The sequence below is a fragment of the Blennius ocellaris genome (genome assembly GCF_963422515.1).
Source record: "Blennius ocellaris genome assembly, chromosome: 9".
Taxonomy (NCBI): Eukaryota; Metazoa; Chordata; class Actinopteri; order Blenniiformes; family Blenniidae; genus Blennius; species Blennius ocellaris.
In genome coordinates, this window is record NC_137658.1 from 6,897,989 (window position 1) to 6,918,042 (window position 20,054).

Consider the following 20,054-nt stretch of genomic DNA (forward strand, 5'->3'; position numbering starts at 1 on the left):
AAACACCATTTCCCTCAATATTAAACGAGAGAGAAAGTTTCGCCTACGCTCGGCGTAAATCCGAACAATGGCATTTTCGCATTGTTATCTGAATAGTGATGGAGGACAAAAGAAGAAGAAAATAAAAGATTTGAGGTCACGTTTGTCAGAAACAAATGTTTGAGGCGAGTCAGGTGAAATGGTGAACTCTAACGATTTACCGAACTGTGGAATTCCTACAAATGTATCATGCAATTATCACGACAAAGCCAACCTAACCGGAGCAAGTTGTGTGTTGGAGTGTGTGTATGTGCATGTGTGTGTATGTGTGCGTGTGTGAACAAATCACAGAGGAAAACACAATCATGCCATGACATTTGACACTGCGACAAACAGCAAATTTAAGTGTGTAGTCCCTCCTTCCCTGAAGTGAACTTTTGTTTTTTTTTGTTTTTTATAAACAACTTTTTTTTGCTCATCATCATATTACTGTGATAAAACTTCCTGAAACATCATTATATTCATTTCCCTTTTCTGAAGATGATCATTTCACCATATGCTGCTGAAAGGAGCAATGGAGCGGGAGCTTGTGCTCAAAGCACAAAAAGGAGTAAAATCTTAAAAAAAGAAAAGAAATTTACAGCAGGGACTTATTGCAAAGTGCTTGGAGCCATCAGACAATGTACGAATAAGCACAGATTTAACAGTGTTATACTGCAAAGCATGTTTTTCCACAATAAACGTAGTTACCATCGTCGATGACTGACTATAAAATATTCTGTAAATATGAGTGAGAAAATAAGTTAACACAACCAGTAGTAGTGCTAGGTGCTGTTTACCCTCCCTATTACAACTCTGCCACCCAGCTCCATCTACTTTTAATTCTCATAGAGGGGAAATAGTATTAATCCAAAAGTGCATTATGAATATGTTGCAATTAATAATAAAAGTAAAACATCTTTTTTTGTCATAAATAACACATTTCCTTCTTGTATTCAATAAATCTCTTATTATACAAGTTGAGTAGTCACATGATGCAGATCTATCTCCTGTGATCTTGTTAAAAGAGTAACAGGAAGCAATGTTAAAATCTCCCAAATCCTGGAAGCTCTGTTCCCACAATACAAACAAAGACCGATGGGTCAAACGAGAAGGAAGATCAAGCAAAAGACTTTGGCTCCGACTTCTTACAGCCACTGAAGGTACTACACATGAACAGGTACAGCAGAGTTCCAACCTGTCGTCTCCTTGACTGAATGTGAGTGACGTTTGTCAAACTCGGCAGGGATAAGTTGAAGATGATGAGATGAGATGATCACTGCCAGGAGATTTGTGTGACGTCCTGCATTATTAAATCTGAATCTGAACCTCAGACTATATATCAGCATAATGTATATACTGAAAGTATTGTGCTGAAGTGCAGAAATATGGGGAGGTATTGTTCCAAAACAATAATTTGCATAAGTTGATTCAATGCTCTGGCACAGTACGAGTCCTTTCTAGTGAAAGTTATCACAGATGTGAAATGCAGCCGACCACAAAACTGCTAAACTTTGTTGCACATAGCGAATACACTTTTATATTAGGTTGGGAAAGCATCCGTATATGCCTCAACTTATATGGCATATTAAGGGAAATGTTTCAAATTTAAAATGTTACATTTTGTGTTTTATGACAGGAATGTGAGCATGGAAAATCAAGTTACAATACTTTAAGATTCAGCTGTGTTTTTTGTTGTTGTTGTTGTACGATCCATCTTTATCTTGCACTTATGGTTTGCCCCTCAAACTGTGTTTACAGAAAGAGAGTGACAGAAGAGCTCCTGTGCCCAGGCAGTGAAAGAATCACGCCTGTATTTAATGTAGTGCAGCCTGAGGGATTAAAGATCACCAGCATCCAGTGTTGACTTTCTGAATGGCCTCTTACAGGAATTATTCCTGATACATTATAGACTGAGGGTGGAAATTGTTGCAATTCTATGTTGAATAACATTTTTCTAAAATACTTCTGCAATTTTCAGATGCAGTTTGTCACATGATGGTGAAGTTCTGCTCATAATTGCAACTCGGAGGCTGAACGTCTCTGAAATGCTCCTTTTATGCCAGTCATGTTGGTAACTCGCTGCGAATGAGACCAATATGTTACTTTTCCTGCCTTTTGTGACCGCCTTGTAACCTTGTCGAGATATGTCGTAGCCATACAATTCAAATATTTATTCATTTATTAGTACAGTGTCACAAACTTTAGGTAATTAGGGTTGAAAATCATAATTCAGTCTTCTACATATTGCTGAATAATTTGTTATTTTAGTTTTGATCTGCCCATGAGTCAATCCCACTGTTCACATGTCGTACCATCAAAACTTTAAATGGCTGATCTGTTTTTTACCTTGGTCTTCTACCTCAAGTCAAACCAGAAAAAAAAAAAAAAAACAACTGAGAAAGGAAGACCTTTGGTTGTGAAAACCAGGAGTCCAGCCCCACAATGACAGACCAAACCTCTTTATGTCAGTGACTCCAGGGCATCAGATGATTATATATATTTATAGATTTTGTTTTTCACGTTTGCAGTCAATAGACCTTGTTCTATTCACTCATGGTTTTGGAAAAAAAAAAAGGCTACAGACAAACAGGACTGACATTTTTTTTCCCAAACCGGTATGCATAATTCCAACACTTTCTAAATTCATAAGAAAGCAACCTCTTCATTCATGAAGATAAGGGCAGCACTCGGTTACGCTGCCATCGTCTTTCAGCTCCCGAAACCCCCCCCCCCCCCCCCCCCCCCAACCGAAATCAGTCCCAGAAGCAGTCAGTGGCAGGTCTTCATCCCGGTCAAGTACGGCGATTCCTGTCGACACAGGCCCATCTGCTGCTGCTGCTGCTCTTGGAGATCTGACACACCATCGACAAAATCGGGGACCGGTAGCCCTGAGAGTATCATGACCGACTTGTTCCAGATCATGAACGTGGGTACGACGGGGAGGAGGAAGGAGATTTCGAAGGTGTGAATGTGCTGCGAATTCATGGCGTCATGAAAGGACAGTGAGTTGTTGTCGTAGTCCAGCAGGACGCCCAGCCGCCTCAGCTGCAGACTGGCCTCCACCAGCATCTCCTTACCATCGTGGCGCACCATAAAGTTGTTGTTGCAGCGAGAGAACACCCATGAGGACGAGTTCTTGCCGCTCCATTCATTTTTCGGGGCTGATTTGTAAGCCACGCCGATAGCATACCTGCAGGGAAGGAACATTTTGGAACACATTAGTGATCTGAAAGTAGTGTCCTCCTTAATGACTTGCACAGTTAAGCTACCTCATGCTGAGGACACACAAGAAAGGCACAGGCCCTTTGGGTCTTTCCTGCTTGAAGAGGTCTTCTTCACAGCCAATTAGCGAAAAGAATATAATTAGATAAGAGTATAAAGTGTGTGTGTGTATGTGTGGGGGGGTTGGTGTTTGCATAACAGCCTAGATTTAAACTCCCAAAAGAAAGATATTTCAGTTTACCACGTCTCCTTGCAGGCTTATATAAGGCACTCGTGTACATCTGTGTTTCTTACCATGTGGATGCTCCGAGCAGCACCTCCCAGTAGTGGCAGCCACTGTCAATAAAGACGTTACCAGCAGCTCCATAGGAGCCCGTGCCGCTGAAACGCTCCGGGGTGTGGCTCTTCTTCAGCGAGCTCTCGTCCTTCTCCATGGTCAGACAGTCATTGGACAGACGGAGCTTCTTGTGGGCTGTCTTTGGGTCCAGTTTGAAGGGTTGACCTAGAAAAAAAAAAAAAGACACAAATGAATGCCTCTGTAATAATATCATTACCAACATGAGATAATAAGCTTCATGGTGAAGCACAAAAAATTGTTTTGAGTTCGGTTTTATTAATGAACTTGGTAAATTGTGCTCAGCTTTTGGAATAAATTAAGTTTGCTGTGGGAAAAAAACAAAAGTATGAAATGAAGAACAGTGGGAGACCGTTGGAGATGAGATGTTCAGAGTTAGTAAAAGTACAGTACTCACATTCTTACCCTAAGACGTACACATATCAATAAGATATAGAAGGAGCAGCAATTAGACTTAGTTAGTGGAGTAAAAGTAGAAAAAAGTAAAAGTTCTAAAATATATTCAAGCACAAAAGTAAAAAGTAAAATAAAAAAAATTGGACTATATTCTAAAGGCATCATCATCCTTTTTTGTGGTATTGAGGTGGATTTTACAACTAATTCCTGGGCTACATTTTTCTTAAGGTATGAATATCACAGTTTTTACACAAATGATTGCTTTTAAAGTGCAAAACAACTATTCTAATGTTTTTCAGTCAGGATTTAAATCCAAACAGCAGTGAAGCTGCACTAACTAAAGTGCTGAGTGATATTTATGGGAGCGATGACACATGTCATGTGAACACCTGAGGACTGTCGACATGCTCACTTCTTTTAAATCAGTTCTTAAACTATTATGTGCTCAGGCTTCCATATAAACAATAAATTCCACTTATTTTATTTACTTTATTCGCCCATATTTTATGCCTTTCTTATGTACTTTGTCTGAATTTATTTTAGCTCTTTCTATTTTTATTGCACAACTGCGTGCTCAATAAAACACAGGGAATTGCTTTGCATCTGAATGGCACTATATAGTAAATAACCTTAACTTCCTTACTGCCACTACTCCTAAAACTACTACTATTAACATAAATATGGACTACAGGAATATTCCATGACAGAGTTTCCTTGTTTATGTTGCATATCACTTTCATCTCAAGTTGATTTGGTAATAATTTGGATCTAAAATGTCTGATTTACTATAAAAGAAGTGAGAGTCCTGCTTATTTATCTGAACTACATCAGCCTGTTTGGTACTTCACATCCTCCAGCCGTTTTCTCCCAGCCAATTTAAAATCCTGATTTGCCACAAAGGTGGTCGGGTCTCTGGAATTCAGGCTTCACTGTTTTCTCTTTTTTTTCTTCCTCACAGCAATTGCCACACTAGTTCAAATACGAGATGGTCCTGATCATAAAAAGACGGCTTGTATTTGGGGAAAAAAAGAAAGAATTTGCAGACAAAAATCTTTTTAAATGAAAACAACAATCAGAATGTCTTAATAATTAAAGGCACATGAGCCTAAACAGTTATTTCCAGGACAAACAACGAAGACAAAAAAAAAAAAGACAGGAGATAGTACGAGATCAAAGGGTGAAAGAGCTGAGAATAGGAATAAAACAAAATTTGAGTAAGATTTTAACTTGGAGCAGCGGCAAGAGGAGAAAATAAATAGAGTGAGGTGGGAAGTGCTCGCAGAGAACTCACAGGGAGAGACAGAAAAGGAGAATGTTTGAAATACAAGGGGCGAGAGACGGAACTTCAAAGCTTCATACAGCCTTTGGTGAAAACATTTCATAACAGCAGAGGAAGCCACACGGCATTTTTCCTCTGTGCTTCCAATCACACAGACTTGGAAATTAGCTGAAGGAAATAGCCTTCACTTCCACCACAGTCGGTAGCAGTTGGGGCTATTCAGCGGAAATGCTACTATCCGACTGCAACAATTCAGTTTGCAATGACACCAGTAATTTGGGTGTAATGGGTGGAAAATTGAGAGGGCAAAACTAGGTGAGTGGCAGAAAGAGACGAGCTAAAGAGAGAGTAGGGAAGGAGAAGTTGAGGGGATAATATGAGGCTGAAGATTCAGCATAGGAACCCTTCTCTGCCTATCAATGTTCACGTGTGTGTGTGTGTGTGTGTATGGAGGCTTCATGGAAGTCAGCCACGTCCCTTCCAGACCTGACATTTAACTCTGACACCTCTCATCTCATCTCTCAGCCTCCCTGAGCCTCCCATGGCTTAATGAGCGACACAATGAGGACCCCGACTCCTCCTCCCCTCTCTCTATCTGCCCTTCCCTTCATCTCTCTTCCCTCATTCTTTCATTCTCATCCCCTCTATCCTCTCTCCTCTCTCACACACTCCCCTCAAATAATCTGCGTGGTGAGTGTGTGTTACTGCGTGTGGATATGAGACGACGAGGCCAATGTGCTGCTGGCAGCCAATTACATTAATGCGCTCCCTTCTTTGAACTGCTTATCGCTGCCAGCGCAGCCATTTCCAAACACTGGGGCTCTGTCATGCCTTTCCAGGGGATGACTCCTGAGAGCCCGGGCTGGGCCCGGGGTTGGGGAAGGGGAGACGCACGTGACGGTAGAGGGCAAGCAGACACACACACACGCACACGGCTACAATTACAGCCACAAATGCAGACATACAGTACAATAAATTGCCAAGTGGCAATGTTTGGCATCTATGCTGGTAGGGCTCTTCTAAAAAGAGAAAGTAGGGCAGACGGCGATTGTGTTTAACATGTGGATACTTGGTATGTGAGAAATGATGTGTACGCGCAGTACCTGAGCCGAGTGGGGCACAACAACTATCGAAGTGGGTAAAATGGCTTGTGTAGTACAATTATCCCTCTTCTACACTTCTTTATCCAACCAAGGGTCCTGAAGGTGAAGGCAGGTGAAGGCAGAGTACAACCCTGGACAGGTCGCCAGTCTATCAATCTCACATACAATTTAACAACAACAATTCAATACCCTGTGATGGACTGGAGGCCTGTCCAGGGTTTATCCTGCTCTGGCCCACCGTAAGCTGGGATCAGCTCCAGCACCCCGCGACCCTAAACAGGATAAGCGGTATAAAAGATGGATGGATGGACGAAATTCACCTAATACACACACGTCTTTAGATTGCAGGAGGATGCTGCAAAACCGATACACAAACAGGGAGAACGTGCAAACTCTACCTATTAAGGCTCGGATTCAAACTGGGGATTTTCCTCTCTGTGAGGTGAGACTGCTAATCCCTACTAATCTGTTCAGTCAATTACTGTTGCACATTTTCACACAACCTGACATAAATCCAGGTCTCTGATCATTAAACGCGTTCTTCATGCTCCGTTTTAAAGAACCTGTGAGCAGCATGGCACATTTCCACAAGTACGCCACTCAAAATCTACAAGTACTTGAGATCAATCTCAGTAATTTCATTACATAAAGTCCTTCAGTAGTACTTACCCTAACTGTGATGAAGGATTTTCAATTTTGAGGCATTTTTCTTTTTTTCCAGAAACATATGAGAGTAATTCTTCTGCCACTGAAGCTCCCTGGTGTTTTAGATTCGCTATAAAATGAACAGACCTGAGGTCAAAGTGAATATACTGGACTGGTGTTTGCTAGGAGCAGTCACAGAACACGCCAAATGTGATTTCTTGTGGAGTGCTACGGTGTCGGCCTAAAGGAGAAAAGAAGGCATGTGTGGCATTTCACATTACTGAACAGAAAATAAAATAAATCCAATGCAGAAAAATGAATGTCAACATCTAAGAAAGTTGAGAATCCCTTTCATATTGACTGTCTCAGGAAACAACACACAAAGTTCACATGAAGTTGACCGTAAAACTGAGTTGATGCTAATTGCTCCCAAAGAGTATCGCCGAGATAAACACACACATGCAGTTTGCTTTCAGTTCTGATCAAACAGTAAAGAGACTGAAACAGCAAATCCTACACATTTTTTGTGGGGGAAAGTGACCGTGATTAGTCGGCGTTCACTCCGCAGGCATACAGTAGCAATCAAAGATATTTCATAGTGCCTGCGGAGACGATAACTGGTCTCTGTTAGCTGCCTTGAAGCTGCACATTGTTAAAGACTTGGAGGTCTTTAATGGAGACTTGTAAAACATTGAAGAAAAAAAAACTATATTAAGAAGAAAAAGAGAAATAAAAGAGGCTTCTGTTGGGGGGGACTTTTATAAGGAGTAATTTTATCCCAACTTCATTCTGCTGGGTTCTTGTTGAAATACTAGCAATGGGACAGCATCTGGGTAATTGACTTTTTTTTTTCAATTCAGTCCATTTCACTGAGGCTTCTGCGTTTTCCTGGCTCACTTTTTCTTGCAGAGGGATAGACTGAGCTGCCCCTGTAATGAGGGGAATAGAAAGAAAAAGATCCATTTTACTGCATAACCAAACAATTACAGCAGAAGGAGCAGCGGCACCGGGGACACACTGCTCTCTTGACACACCCTCAGTCGAACACAACCTTCCATCTTTTCTCTGCTTTCTCAATCTCTACTGAACATGCAAAGGCACCGCATGTCATTAAAATGCACGACGGCATGCCATCTTGGCTTCTAATTGTGTGATTCATATGTAATGTGGTGTGTAACGACGACTTTCATTCCACTGACATGCAGATCTGTACAGCTGACATCAAAAATGCATCAACCACGGAACATGACCGAGGACAGTTGATAGCACAATGGGAATGTGAAGTGCTACCTGACTTGTATTGCTTCTTGCCTTTTGTGCCTTCTTCAAAAATCTTTTTCTTTTTTACAGATCTCTGGCCAAAAACTGAAAGAAAAAATATCCTTGTGTTGTGAAAAGCAAAGACAAACAGTAGTTTTTGATCTCCCTCAGCTTCACCCTTTAATGAACTGGGGAAAGTCTTCAGAGACCAGTGCTAGAAAAATAATTTCAAGTGAAGCTTCTGGGTCTACTTAGAATTTCACTGTGATTAAGAGGCCGTTTTTGGAATGGAAGTTTCTCTTGACGGTTCGTTAGAGTAAAAGCATGTGAAAGACTCACTGTTCAGGGCTCTCAAGTTACGTGCGTAAAATATATCCATTCATTTAAACAAAGCTACAGTCTCAGTAATATAGGTCATCTCCTCTGGAGTAAAAAGCAAAAGCTCATAAATGTGCTGCAATGCAGGGAAACGTCCAAGAGCTGCTGATCGATACCAAGCTTTCCTTGGTGTGGTACTGAGCTTTCAGCTGTCACATTCAGTGTGTTGTTTGTCATGAGAGAAAAAAAAATTCCCAACCTAGCAGCTTTTTAACCCATCTTAAGCCAACAATTTACCTCTCTTCCCTTGCGGACATTTTCTCAGTGGACTGAATGGAAGGTGGTGGTTTGAGCCAGCAAATGTGGAACAACAGTATTTGTAAAGAGCAAAGAATCAAATAACAAAACTCGGGAATCCACTGCCTTTATTGACTTTCATTACTACATATCAGGTTTAAAATGGTATGAAGAAGAATCCCATTGATTTCTAATTGAAGTAGTACACCAATAAATCTGCCACGGAATTCATTACAACTTGTAACAGACTCAGAGAATTTAAATTCCAGATAAACTTCAACCCAAAGTGTTGAATTTGAGCCGATGCGCCCCAAAATCAAAGTTAACCCTACCTACAACAAATGTCATTTACATGGTTGGTCTACATTGGTAGACTGTTTTAAATTGTGATTCAGTGCATTGACATGTAGGACGAAAGAGGATTGAAGCTTCCGTGATATGCAAAGTGTTGCTCTGTTGTAGTTTCGAACACTTATGAAGAATTCTCATCTCATATATCGAGCCCCCCCCCCAAAAAAAATTAAATGCGTCTAATTGTCATTTTGACCCTTTCAGTTTCTTTTTACAGGGGGAATGTGCATATTGTTTTTACACACCTTTATTACAATATATGTACTGAACGGTCTTGCCATTTTTATTTGTTAAGGATTTCAGGCACAAGTGAAGTGAAACTTTGAAAGTGAACCAGTTTATCTACAAACATTCATTACAGTTGTTTTAAGGTACATGGCAGGTAGGATGTTGGCAATTTAGGCTGTCTCAGAGTTGCAGGTAATCTTCATGTAATACAATGAACACTCAATGTTTATGGCTGTGCTGCCTTGTTTTGACACACAAAAAAAAAAACCCTGTGTTTTTTTGGCTCCAGATAGAATGTCGGGTTTCTTGTCGCATGCAGCAGAAATGAAACCCATTACGTTGTAAATCAGTTTTACTGTAAATGGTATATCTAAAGTCACTGAGGCTTTGGCAGAAAAATTCACAATGGACTGAGATTGTACATAATCTAGATAAACAACAAATCTACCTTTGTTGTATCAATTTATTTAAACTAAGGAATATCCCTTATGTTTACAGTACATGTTCATGTATCTACATCAGAACCTTTTGCACAGCTGCCCAGATTATAGATCATTTTAAAAACCATCTCCTTTACCCCAGTTTAATGAGACATGCTGGTTTTTCACAGTTCACAACTCAGCAGGTTTTATTCAGTCTTATTGGACTCATAAGTTAATCTTATTGTGTTGTGTTGTTACAAAGTGAAACACAGCTAGTTTTATACCGTTCATTTGAGCTATGTTACTTTAACAACAAGGAGTTGTTTATTTATTTTCCCAATATGGCATGTGGAACAGATTTCCCTGGAATCAAACCAGGGACAATATTGAATACACCCAATGCGGCATACACCACTGTGTCATGTGGTCAACCCCTCCTCTCTGTGTTTATCCTCTCCCTCACCTCTTCCTCACACTTCCAGCCGTCTCCTCTCCACCTCCAACTGTTTACTTTAGGGTCTGCGTGGTAGCTTGAGGCCTGTCACCAGAGATGCATGCTGGGTAAATATTATTGCAAGTCCTGTAAAGAGAAGAGAGACGTGTACCCCAGGAGGGAGGGAGGGAGGGAAGGGGGGCACCTTGACATGTGATATTTTCAGCCTGGATTTCAGTGGCTCACCAACCACAGAGGCTCGGATCAGTGAAATAATCAAATATTGTAGGTATACGTGAACACACGCACACGCGCACACACGCACACACACACACACACACACACACACACACACACACACACACACACACACACACACACACACACACACACACACACACACACACACACACACACACACACACACACACACACACACACACACACACACACACACTCTCCAGGGAGCTCGCCGACTCCCCACTTGGTACACACAATATGGATGCCCAGAATAGTTTACCAACAGACTGGCGAATATTGTAAAGTCAACAGTCCAGTGTTTGACTGTCAGCAAAGTAGCTGCCTGAAGGACGGCCAGCATACATCGAGATCAGCTTTTGTTTGGACACAAACAATGTGCTCACCGAAAATAGAGCCTAGTCCTCGAGAGAAAAACAATGAAGCGGCTAAATAAAGGCCATATTTAAGGCTGTATTTATGTTGTAGGTATAGGCTCTTTATAATTGTGCTACAAAATGACAGAAGTATCTCTTTCACGCAGCTGTAGTTCAAAGTGCTGGAGTATGAAAGATGCTGATCGTCATTGGAATAACCAAAAATACACAATCGTGCCTCAGTTGGGTAACTTATAAAAGCTCACGGTATGAGGTCTGTTGTATATGTGAATAAAGAGATATTAAACCAGAGCTGATGCTTTCAACATGTTGTCTTCGTGAACATAAGTATAAAGAATATTCCACATCAAAAGTTTGCACAGAGTCTAAAAAAGTAAGAAATGTCTTTAAAAAGGTTGTTCTTCGTCTGGGAACATGGGCTGAATTTGTAGCGGGAAGAAACTCACATCTTGTATTTGACTTCCGCCTGCACCCGCAATCAAATCAGACAGTATGAACAGTGCAGCCTGCTTTTTCTGACCAAACCTGACAGCCAGTGGCCTGCAGTGTGGAATAATACTCAGCTTAGAAATGGGAATATACAGATAGAAAATGATGCTGCATGATTTCACTGTAAAACCTCTGCACAGAACCTGTGAATATGACTCATCCCGAATGCTGTGGCTCTGCTCAAAGTTTCTTGTTGATGTGAATTTATTAATGAGACAGACGGCCAATTAAAAAGCACAAACAGGAAACTATTAAATCTATTAAAAGCTGTATAAATTAATGTAAAAATCCTGCTCTCTCAGCCACATCTTTAATAAGTTGTGACCACACGGAGATGCAAAATTTATTCAATTTCATGCCAATAAATCCATGGAAATACAGTGCTTTTACAACAAATGTAATCATGGCATTATGATTGGATATTTTTTAATCATAACGGTCTTCATTATTTGGATTTATAGAGAATAAAGGAAGGGATTAATTCTATATTTAAATATTAAAAATATACATTACAATGCATGAAAGCGTGTATTTTAATTATAGCACCGAGTTTTTCATGCACACTGAAGAATTGAAACCAGTAAACCAGACTGTCACAATGTAATTTCACTCACCTGTGTGCATCGCTAAAGCCCAGAGACAGTGTTATGGGGCAAAAATCAGTGGGCTGAGGTCGCTTATGTCTGCAGACACTCATCCCTGCAAAGAGCTATTTGGTGTCTTCTATTCACTTGACACGCTCCCTCTCTCACTCTCAATCTGTCACTTTTCATCACCTTGCAGAGTCACTGTCCCTCTGTCTGTCTGTCGTTTTCCTCCTTCATTCTCAAGGAGAGTCCCATTAGAAACCTGGTCGCAGCCCGCGATGGGGTAAATGCAGAAATGTGGTCACAGCAAAGAAAGGTCACACAGGAGCGGGCACACATGTACCACCCACTCTCTCCTCAACTGCCTTCATCTTCATCATACTTAATTCATGTGTTTTTTTTTTTTTTCCAAGAAGCTGTGAGTTACTTCACATGTTAGCCGTGAGCATCTAATAGCGTGGTGATACTTTTATATACTACGGCATTAGAGTTGCTGCTCCCCTTCAGCCACTCAGGGTTCAATAAGTGGTTTCGTTGGAGTGACCTAAAAAGCCCCTGAAAGCTTTAAGACATGATTTTGAATGTTGTCTCAATCAAGTCAACTGAATTGTATCAGACAGGATGTGAAGCCATTAAAAGGGTACTCCACCGGGTGTAGGTTTGCATTTACATCAGACTGTTTAAATAAAGAAAGATTCAAATCTCTGCATCGCTATATTTTTTTCATTCCCTTATCCGGAGGAGTTTGAAAGCTCTGAGGTGAGTTGTACAAGATTGAGCTCATGTAGTTTCTCGGCACAAGCACAGATGAGAGAAAATGCCTATATGGGTGTGCTCTCTAGATTTCTTTTTGTTTTTTAACGATTAGTTTGTCTGCTCCACATGATGGCAGCTAAAATGAAGCAATCAATCAGCTTTCATGTAGCTCACTGTGGAGCTGCAGGAGGGTTTACACAGCATTTTTGTGGAACACCGATCCCGTGAATACTCCTTTAATTTCTTCAAGTTCCAACATGCCACTCATTCTCACGATATATATTAATATCTTAAGATATGCTGAATACTACAACCTGTCAGTGCATGTCGTTTGGCCATCATTTAGCGAGAGGAACACATTTAATACAATGCTGAAGTTCTGTGGGGCTAAAATCGTTGTCTCTGCTGACACCAAAAGGTGGCAGCATCATGAGGAGAAACGCTTTAGCTTTGGGATGAATTGACAGATGGCATAAGATTGGAAAATGGCACCAGACCGAGTGATCATATGTTGTAGCCAGAGGTAACAGAGGACAATGTGCCAGAAGAGGAGCAACTGAGGACACAAAGAAGAAACGGGGAGAGTTTGAAGCCATGACAAGGCATTATGTTAACACAGGTATCTCGGCATGGAATGGTCTCGTGGAGTCAGAGAAAACCCCGTCCCAAAATCGCTCCCAGCATTTAAACTCCTTTCAGGACTGATGCCAATACTTCGATTTACTGTAACGCCTCTGTGAATGGAGTGCAGATTTATTAAGCATTGAATACATAAAACATTGAGTTATACTGCTAATTGTTTTCTCAAAGTCAAACCAAAGAACCAGGGCAGCAATTGTCATTTTTCAGCAACAAAAATGATTGACAATGCAGTTTCTTTGCTTACCTTTTTGTGTGCATTAAAGTTTGTTGCTCATTATCTACACGCGACGTATGGCTTTCTACGACTGCGATATGTCACTGAAGTATGTTTAGTTTAAGTTTAGTTTGAGTTTAAGCTAAACGCCCTGGGAGCTTCTCAACCAAAAAAAAAAAGAATAAATAAAAATGAGACAGCTAAACCTTCCAATCCAACCACAGAGAAAGCGGGACACTCACATAGCAATAAAGAAATGTTTAGTCCTCAAAATAGTGCTACTCGAATTCAAAAAGCGTAAAAAAAAATAAAAAAATAAATCTAATAAGCCTGTCAAAGCAAGATAGCTGTGATAAGTTCTGCTGTGACCCATTTAAATCCAAAAGCACCACTCTCGCTTCACTTAAACAGAGGAGTGAGGCACTTTAATCTGAATATCAACTCCGGTGACAAAAAGAGGGAGGAGAGAGTGGGAGAGATGGAACGAGGCAAAGAAAGAGGGACAAAGACGTGTAATCGGACCGACGCAGAAACACAGTGAGCAGGTGCCGAAGCCAAAACCACAAAGCCTGAGTCACAGACAGAAATATTAAATGGTCTGTTGTTATTTTGACGGCTCGTCTGAATCATTACAGACAAAAGGAACGTCGATCAAAGGCTGAGAATCTAGCGTTGGTTGTGGGTGGACAAGTTTTTTTTTCCCCCTGCTGCTGATGGCACAGTTACAGGATGGGGAGCCGTGACAGAGGAGAGAGCGGGAATTCTCCTTTACAATTTACATCAGCCCCACACAGTATAATGTTGTGTATGCACATTGTGTTTATACAGTATTATGCTAAAATATTGTAGGACAACATTACAGAGGAAAAGCATGGAAGATGAACGCATTCTCAACAGTTTTTTGTCTGGTTGATGGCTCCAATAGTTTGACAGCTCATATTCTCAGTTTGATTGCATGTGCAAGAATTCAGCATATATACGGCATCTGACATGAGCCATGATAATTATTTCTTCCAACAAAAAGGCAATAGAGCTTTCATGGAAAAAAAGCAGAACTTTTGTATTGCTTATTATTTACTTATCGTGAAAGCATTGTACACAATGTAATGTAATGTAATTAATGTAATGTCATCTCTCTGAACTGTCTGCCACCACTTGGCAGCATTTTCACATTATTACTTTTTGCCCGATAAAACTTAATTGAACTGAACTGAAATGCACAAAACCTCAGTCACAGATGAAAATACTCATCACTTTGTTGTTATTGTGATGAGGCGTCCGAATCATTACAGAAAAAAAGGATTGTCAATCAAAGGCTGAGAAACAGTGCTCGTGTTGGTTGTGGGTGGACAAGCTTTTTCTTGCTGGTAGCACAGCTACAGGACGGGAGAAGTGACAGAGTGGGAGTGAATGGAGAGAAAGAGGAGGAATTTGTCTTTAAGGCCTGTGCCACATCATATACAAGCGTATACAGCATGTATAGTCCTGTATTTCAATACAGAGAAACAATCACACTGGCTACAACTAATTATTCTGGTAGGAAGCTCGAACAGGATGAAAGGTTTCTAAAAACACAGATTATCATCACTTCCTTGAGTTTGATTGCAAAATATGTGCAAGAAATGCACCTTATTCTGAAAAGTTGTTACCATAATCATCTTCTTTATTCATGTCTCATTGTACAAAAACAGTGACAGAGCCTGTAGCTTATTATATGATGAATGTAAATGGATTCATCATCGTACATGAATACATCCAAACCGTCTGTCACTTTTCAGCAGCATTTTTAATGATTACCTTGTGCCAATAAAACTTTACCGAACTGAAAATGAGGAGAAAGTGAAGGGGAGCGTCGGGAAGATAAACCCAAAGAAGAGTGGCTGGGTGATACTTGGATGCTTTTCAAAGTGCCAGATGGCAGTGTCATATAGAGATGAAGAGCAGAAATGTTGGAGAAGAAGGAGTAATATTTTCTACAGGCCCCCTGAACGCTAATAACAATAAAAATGTGTTAAATTTATGTTATGAGCCAAAAAAGGGGAGAAAATGACAATTATACCTTTGTGTCTTTTTAATGTACAGCATTCCGTTTTAAATCATCTAAGGATATAATACTCAAGCATTTTATAAAAAGAATGAAACTGAGAAAGTCACACAAACAACACTAACCCATTCATTACAAAATGTATGAAAATGCTGAATCGAATCCACACTTTTTGCGAAAGAAATCCTCATTTCTTACTGAATTCAGTAAGAAAAGCCTCCACTTTGGTTTCCTTTAAGTTTTTTTTTTCTTCAAATCACCCTGGCAAGCAGCTGCTTATTTGCACATCTGTGCACTAAAGAATAACATTATCCCTCATTTGGAGTTATGTTTCACACCACCTGGCAAATATATGTTAATTTAACTGACTGGTCTAGAAAAAAACTCCTCTGGGAAATTTCTGGATCATTACCTGCTGAATGCTGCATTATGTTCTCAGAGAGTCACTAACTTTTGAAAGGAACTGCACATTTTAAGTGATAATTGCCAGTATGTTCATCACTCAGAGCCACTCTTTTCACTAATTCATACTGAGTTTGCAATGTCATTTGATCCCTTAGTACTTCTTATGCAGCATAATGATCATAGTTGGTTAAGGAGGGACTGCAGGGTGATGTAGTAGTTGGATTTCAAACATCACAGGACAGTTTGAATGTGACTCTTTGTGATTGTCTGATTCTTCTTCTGTACTGGTGACCTGTCCAGGGTCAATGAGGATTGGCTCCAACCCATGAATTTCATAAAATCATATGAATAGTATGCTTCAGTTGATGAGAGCTCAATAATAAAATATATTTATGCTGAGTACTAGTCTTTATTTACATAAATGCTAAAAGTTTTCAAATGGACCACCAAAAGTTACATTAATGCAAAGGTTTTTTTTATTCTCAGTTGTAATTCTTTTTGTGCATGCTTTCAAACTGCAAGATGAGCAACAGGTTTTGTGATCTTTTTTTGTAAACGATCACTACTTGCTAAATAGAAACACACAAACCTTTTAAAGCTCCAGGGAAAAATATTTAGTGCAACTGCATGACCCTCCCACTGTTTTCTTTGAACTGTGGAGAAGCGCTATGGTGCCTCTGAAATGTGCTACACGCATGAAAAGTGATATCTGAATTCCTTTTTTTCTTCCCGTTTACTGTGAGAAAAAAAAAAAAAGCAGAGTAATATGTAACATGACAGATTCCTCTAAGGACTCTACTAATCTTAGTTTAAAGGGATTAAACACTATTAAAAACATAGTGATGTTATATACAAGATGGTATGGCAGGAGTGTTGCCTATCAGCTGTTTACATGTTCCTCCTGTACCTGTGAGGGTTTTATTCACACACTCTGGCACGCTCTTACAGTACAGACAGTGTTTAATTAACTGGTGATTCTAAACTGTCCATATACGAGCGTGTCTGTGTGTGTGTGTATATTTGTCTCTTTCCATGTTAGCCCTGTGATGGACTGGCAGACTCTCCGGGGTGAACGCAGTGTCTCAGCCAATGGGCTTGGCTTCAGCTTCCCAACCCTGGTCTGGTCAAAGGAGATAAAGCACGCGGGCGGATGGGTGAATATCATACTTCATTTCTGTCAGTAGATCCCCTTCAGGTCCCACACACTAGTGCTTTATATGGAAATGTACACTAAATTACTGATTTTAATTGATCATACACAAGCCCTTGGCTACCAAAGGAGATGCAGAAAAGCTTTTGTGCTTCAAATCATTTGAATACATTAGTGTTTTATGAAAAAAAAAAAAAATAGAATAGAAGGAGTAGAGATCATTCCTTGAATATGGCATTTTGCCAGACACAACGTTTCCCCCCCAGCCGGGTGTATCCAGATTACTGTTAATCCTAAATACGACAACCAGACTCTTGACAGAAGCTGAGAGGAGCCGGCACATCAAATCTTTCTACGGCTGTAATTTAAGAGTAACTTGAACATTTTATTCAACACCCATGGGGAATGTCTTAAATTAGCTATATAACTAAAGGTTTTAATTCATTCTGAGCCCCAGTTGAGGTTGAGTTATATTTCCATGAAGCAGACTGCAGATATCGGGCATATTAGTATCTTTCTGACTGATTTCTATCAGTTCATTATGAATAATTGTATGCATTTTTTTCTTCAGTAACTTTACTTTTTCCTTTACAGAGCATTGTAACAGAGACAGGGAAGCATTTAAAAAAAAAAGAAGAAGAGTTCAATGCTAGGGCATCATTCTGCAGCAGGGAATCCAACTTCAAGAGGGAAATGTGAAGTAAAAAATATAAAAAAACACAGACAAGGAGAGACAATGACAATTGAAACTGTATTCACCTAGTAGGAAAAACAACATATATGCAAGGAGGAGGAAGGAATATGAGAACAGAGGAATAATAAGTGCCAAATAGGAAGAGTCCTCAGTGTGTAGAAACCACCCCCCCCAAAAAAACTTTGGTGTAGTTAAAAAAAAGAAAGATAAAGGGGGCAAAGAGTCTACAGTTCTCCAACAGAAAGGCAACAGCAGTGCTGATGTTTGGAGGAGCAGGTTTAAGCTCCGGGAGACCAGAACTGGTTTAAATGAGTCGAAAGTGAAACACAAGCCTCCATGAGCTGACAGGAGAGGAAAATAAGTAAACCCAAGCTCTAAAATGAACCACAAGAGCCCAATCCCAAATAACTGAAAGTTCTGTAGTTATACTGCGCTTCTGTCTACAGGAAACCACGAAACAGTACACGTGAATAGATCATAAATACAAAAAAAGAACACGATTCGGTAAGAAGGTTCAGTGTACTCACTGTGCTAACACAGACAAATAGTAGCTTAAACTGTTGTGACAGTGAAGATAAAACAGATTAAAAATAGACATTGTACTTCTACTTGCCCTAAATTTCATTATGCCTAATGCGCTCTTATGGTTAACACTAGCGCTTTTATAAATTTCATGAGCATGCTTTACTTTACTTACTGCATCCTGTTGACTTCACTAATGTAATGTGCACTAACGGTGCACAAGAGAATTCTGCTATAAGCTTGAGGAGATGTAGACATTTTGAGTCTCAGAGTTTTTGAAATCAAATATTCATCACGAGATTCGATTGAAACTAAAACTATTACTCGAAAAAATGAGCAGCGAGAAAACTGAATTAAACTATATGTAACTATGGCGGAAAGCATGTTTCCACGAAGCAGTAATCCATAGTGAGTGCTCAGGAGCCATTTAAGTTGAAGAAATTATACTTATATGTTTTCTTTGATGGAAGATTCAACATTACCCGAACACTGCAGATGTTAGAAAAGTTTGAATTATGTTGAATGTCAAAATGAAATCGACAAGGCTTGTAAATGTTCATGAAATAGACGGTAAAGTCGTCACATGCGTCTGCACTTACTGTTGGTTTTGAGGCGAGCTGGCTCACTGTTGCGGCTTCCTGCCTGGTTGATAGCCTTGACAAAGAAGATATAACGGGTGCCACTCTGCAAGCCGTGCACCGTGTAGTGGTTCTGCTTGATGTTGGGTACGATCATCCAGCTGTCTGCCGAGTTGTACAAACCTGGCGGAGTCACAAAAAAAAAAACCACACACACACACACACAAGCAGCGTGAGTAACAGGGGAACGCGGAGCTTACGGTGAGTCCTGCTGAGAATCTTTTTTTAGTGATGTTCAAACGATCAAAAACTGTTCCCCACCCCAAATCTAAACAGAGCAGAATGTTATTTTGCTCCAAAAGCTCAAGTGAGTCATCGCACAATAAGAAGCTCAGAGACCCAAAGGCTCTCAGTGCCATGCAACATTTATGTGTACATACTGATCCATCCCATTACCTTTCCATCAGGTTTATCATGACAAGCTCCCCTGAGGCGATATTGTGTGCGCACGAGGCTGAAACTATAAGCCATTAGGAGCACGGTACTCACAGTATGACAACAGGAGTAAGCGCCTCAGGCCTAAAGAGTGTGATAGCCTTTAATGTTCAAATGTATGGAAACGTGGGCAGCCAACATGACCCCAGTTGGTGGGCGCTTTGATTCAAGGCTGTTTGCGGTACAGTGGGTAAGTAATGCTGCCTGAGCTCTACCGGCACCTGCTACATGGTCTTTTCAGTCTGTGGGATGGAGCCAACTGTGAGGGATGAAAAAGGAAATTTCAGCTCAGGACTGAGGAAACGTTCACCTACACTGAGGTGCGTCTTTGGCCCCGGCTGTTGTGTGAAATTATAACAATGAATTTACACATAAACGTCACAGCTACTTTCATCTGTATGACGGACCCAGCATTTTATTATAATTACTACAACTCTACTGGCAAAGTGGTCATCTCAGGCTGTATATCGTTTTGTGTAGAAGGTGAGAAGTGTGCATTATAGATGGCAGAGT

General features: G+C 40.3%; 1 protein-coding gene across 1 annotated transcript in view; it reads right to left on the minus strand.

Annotated features, from left to right (window-relative positions):
* Positions 1-2,785: 2,785 nt before the first annotated feature.
* mid2 (midline 2) overlaps positions 2,786-20,054 on the minus strand; it is a 44,175-nt gene continuing 26,906 nt past the window's right edge. The window contains exons 7-9 of the mRNA XM_080501715.1: positions 19,068-19,229; positions 3,538-3,745; positions 2,786-3,211 (exon numbers count right to left, since the gene is read on the minus strand). Coding sequence (XP_080357841.1) covers positions 2,791-3,211; positions 3,538-3,745; positions 19,068-19,229 — 791 coding nt within the window. The 3' untranslated portion in view covers positions 2,786-2,790. The remainder of the gene's footprint in view (positions 3,212-3,537; positions 3,746-19,067; positions 19,230-20,054) is intronic.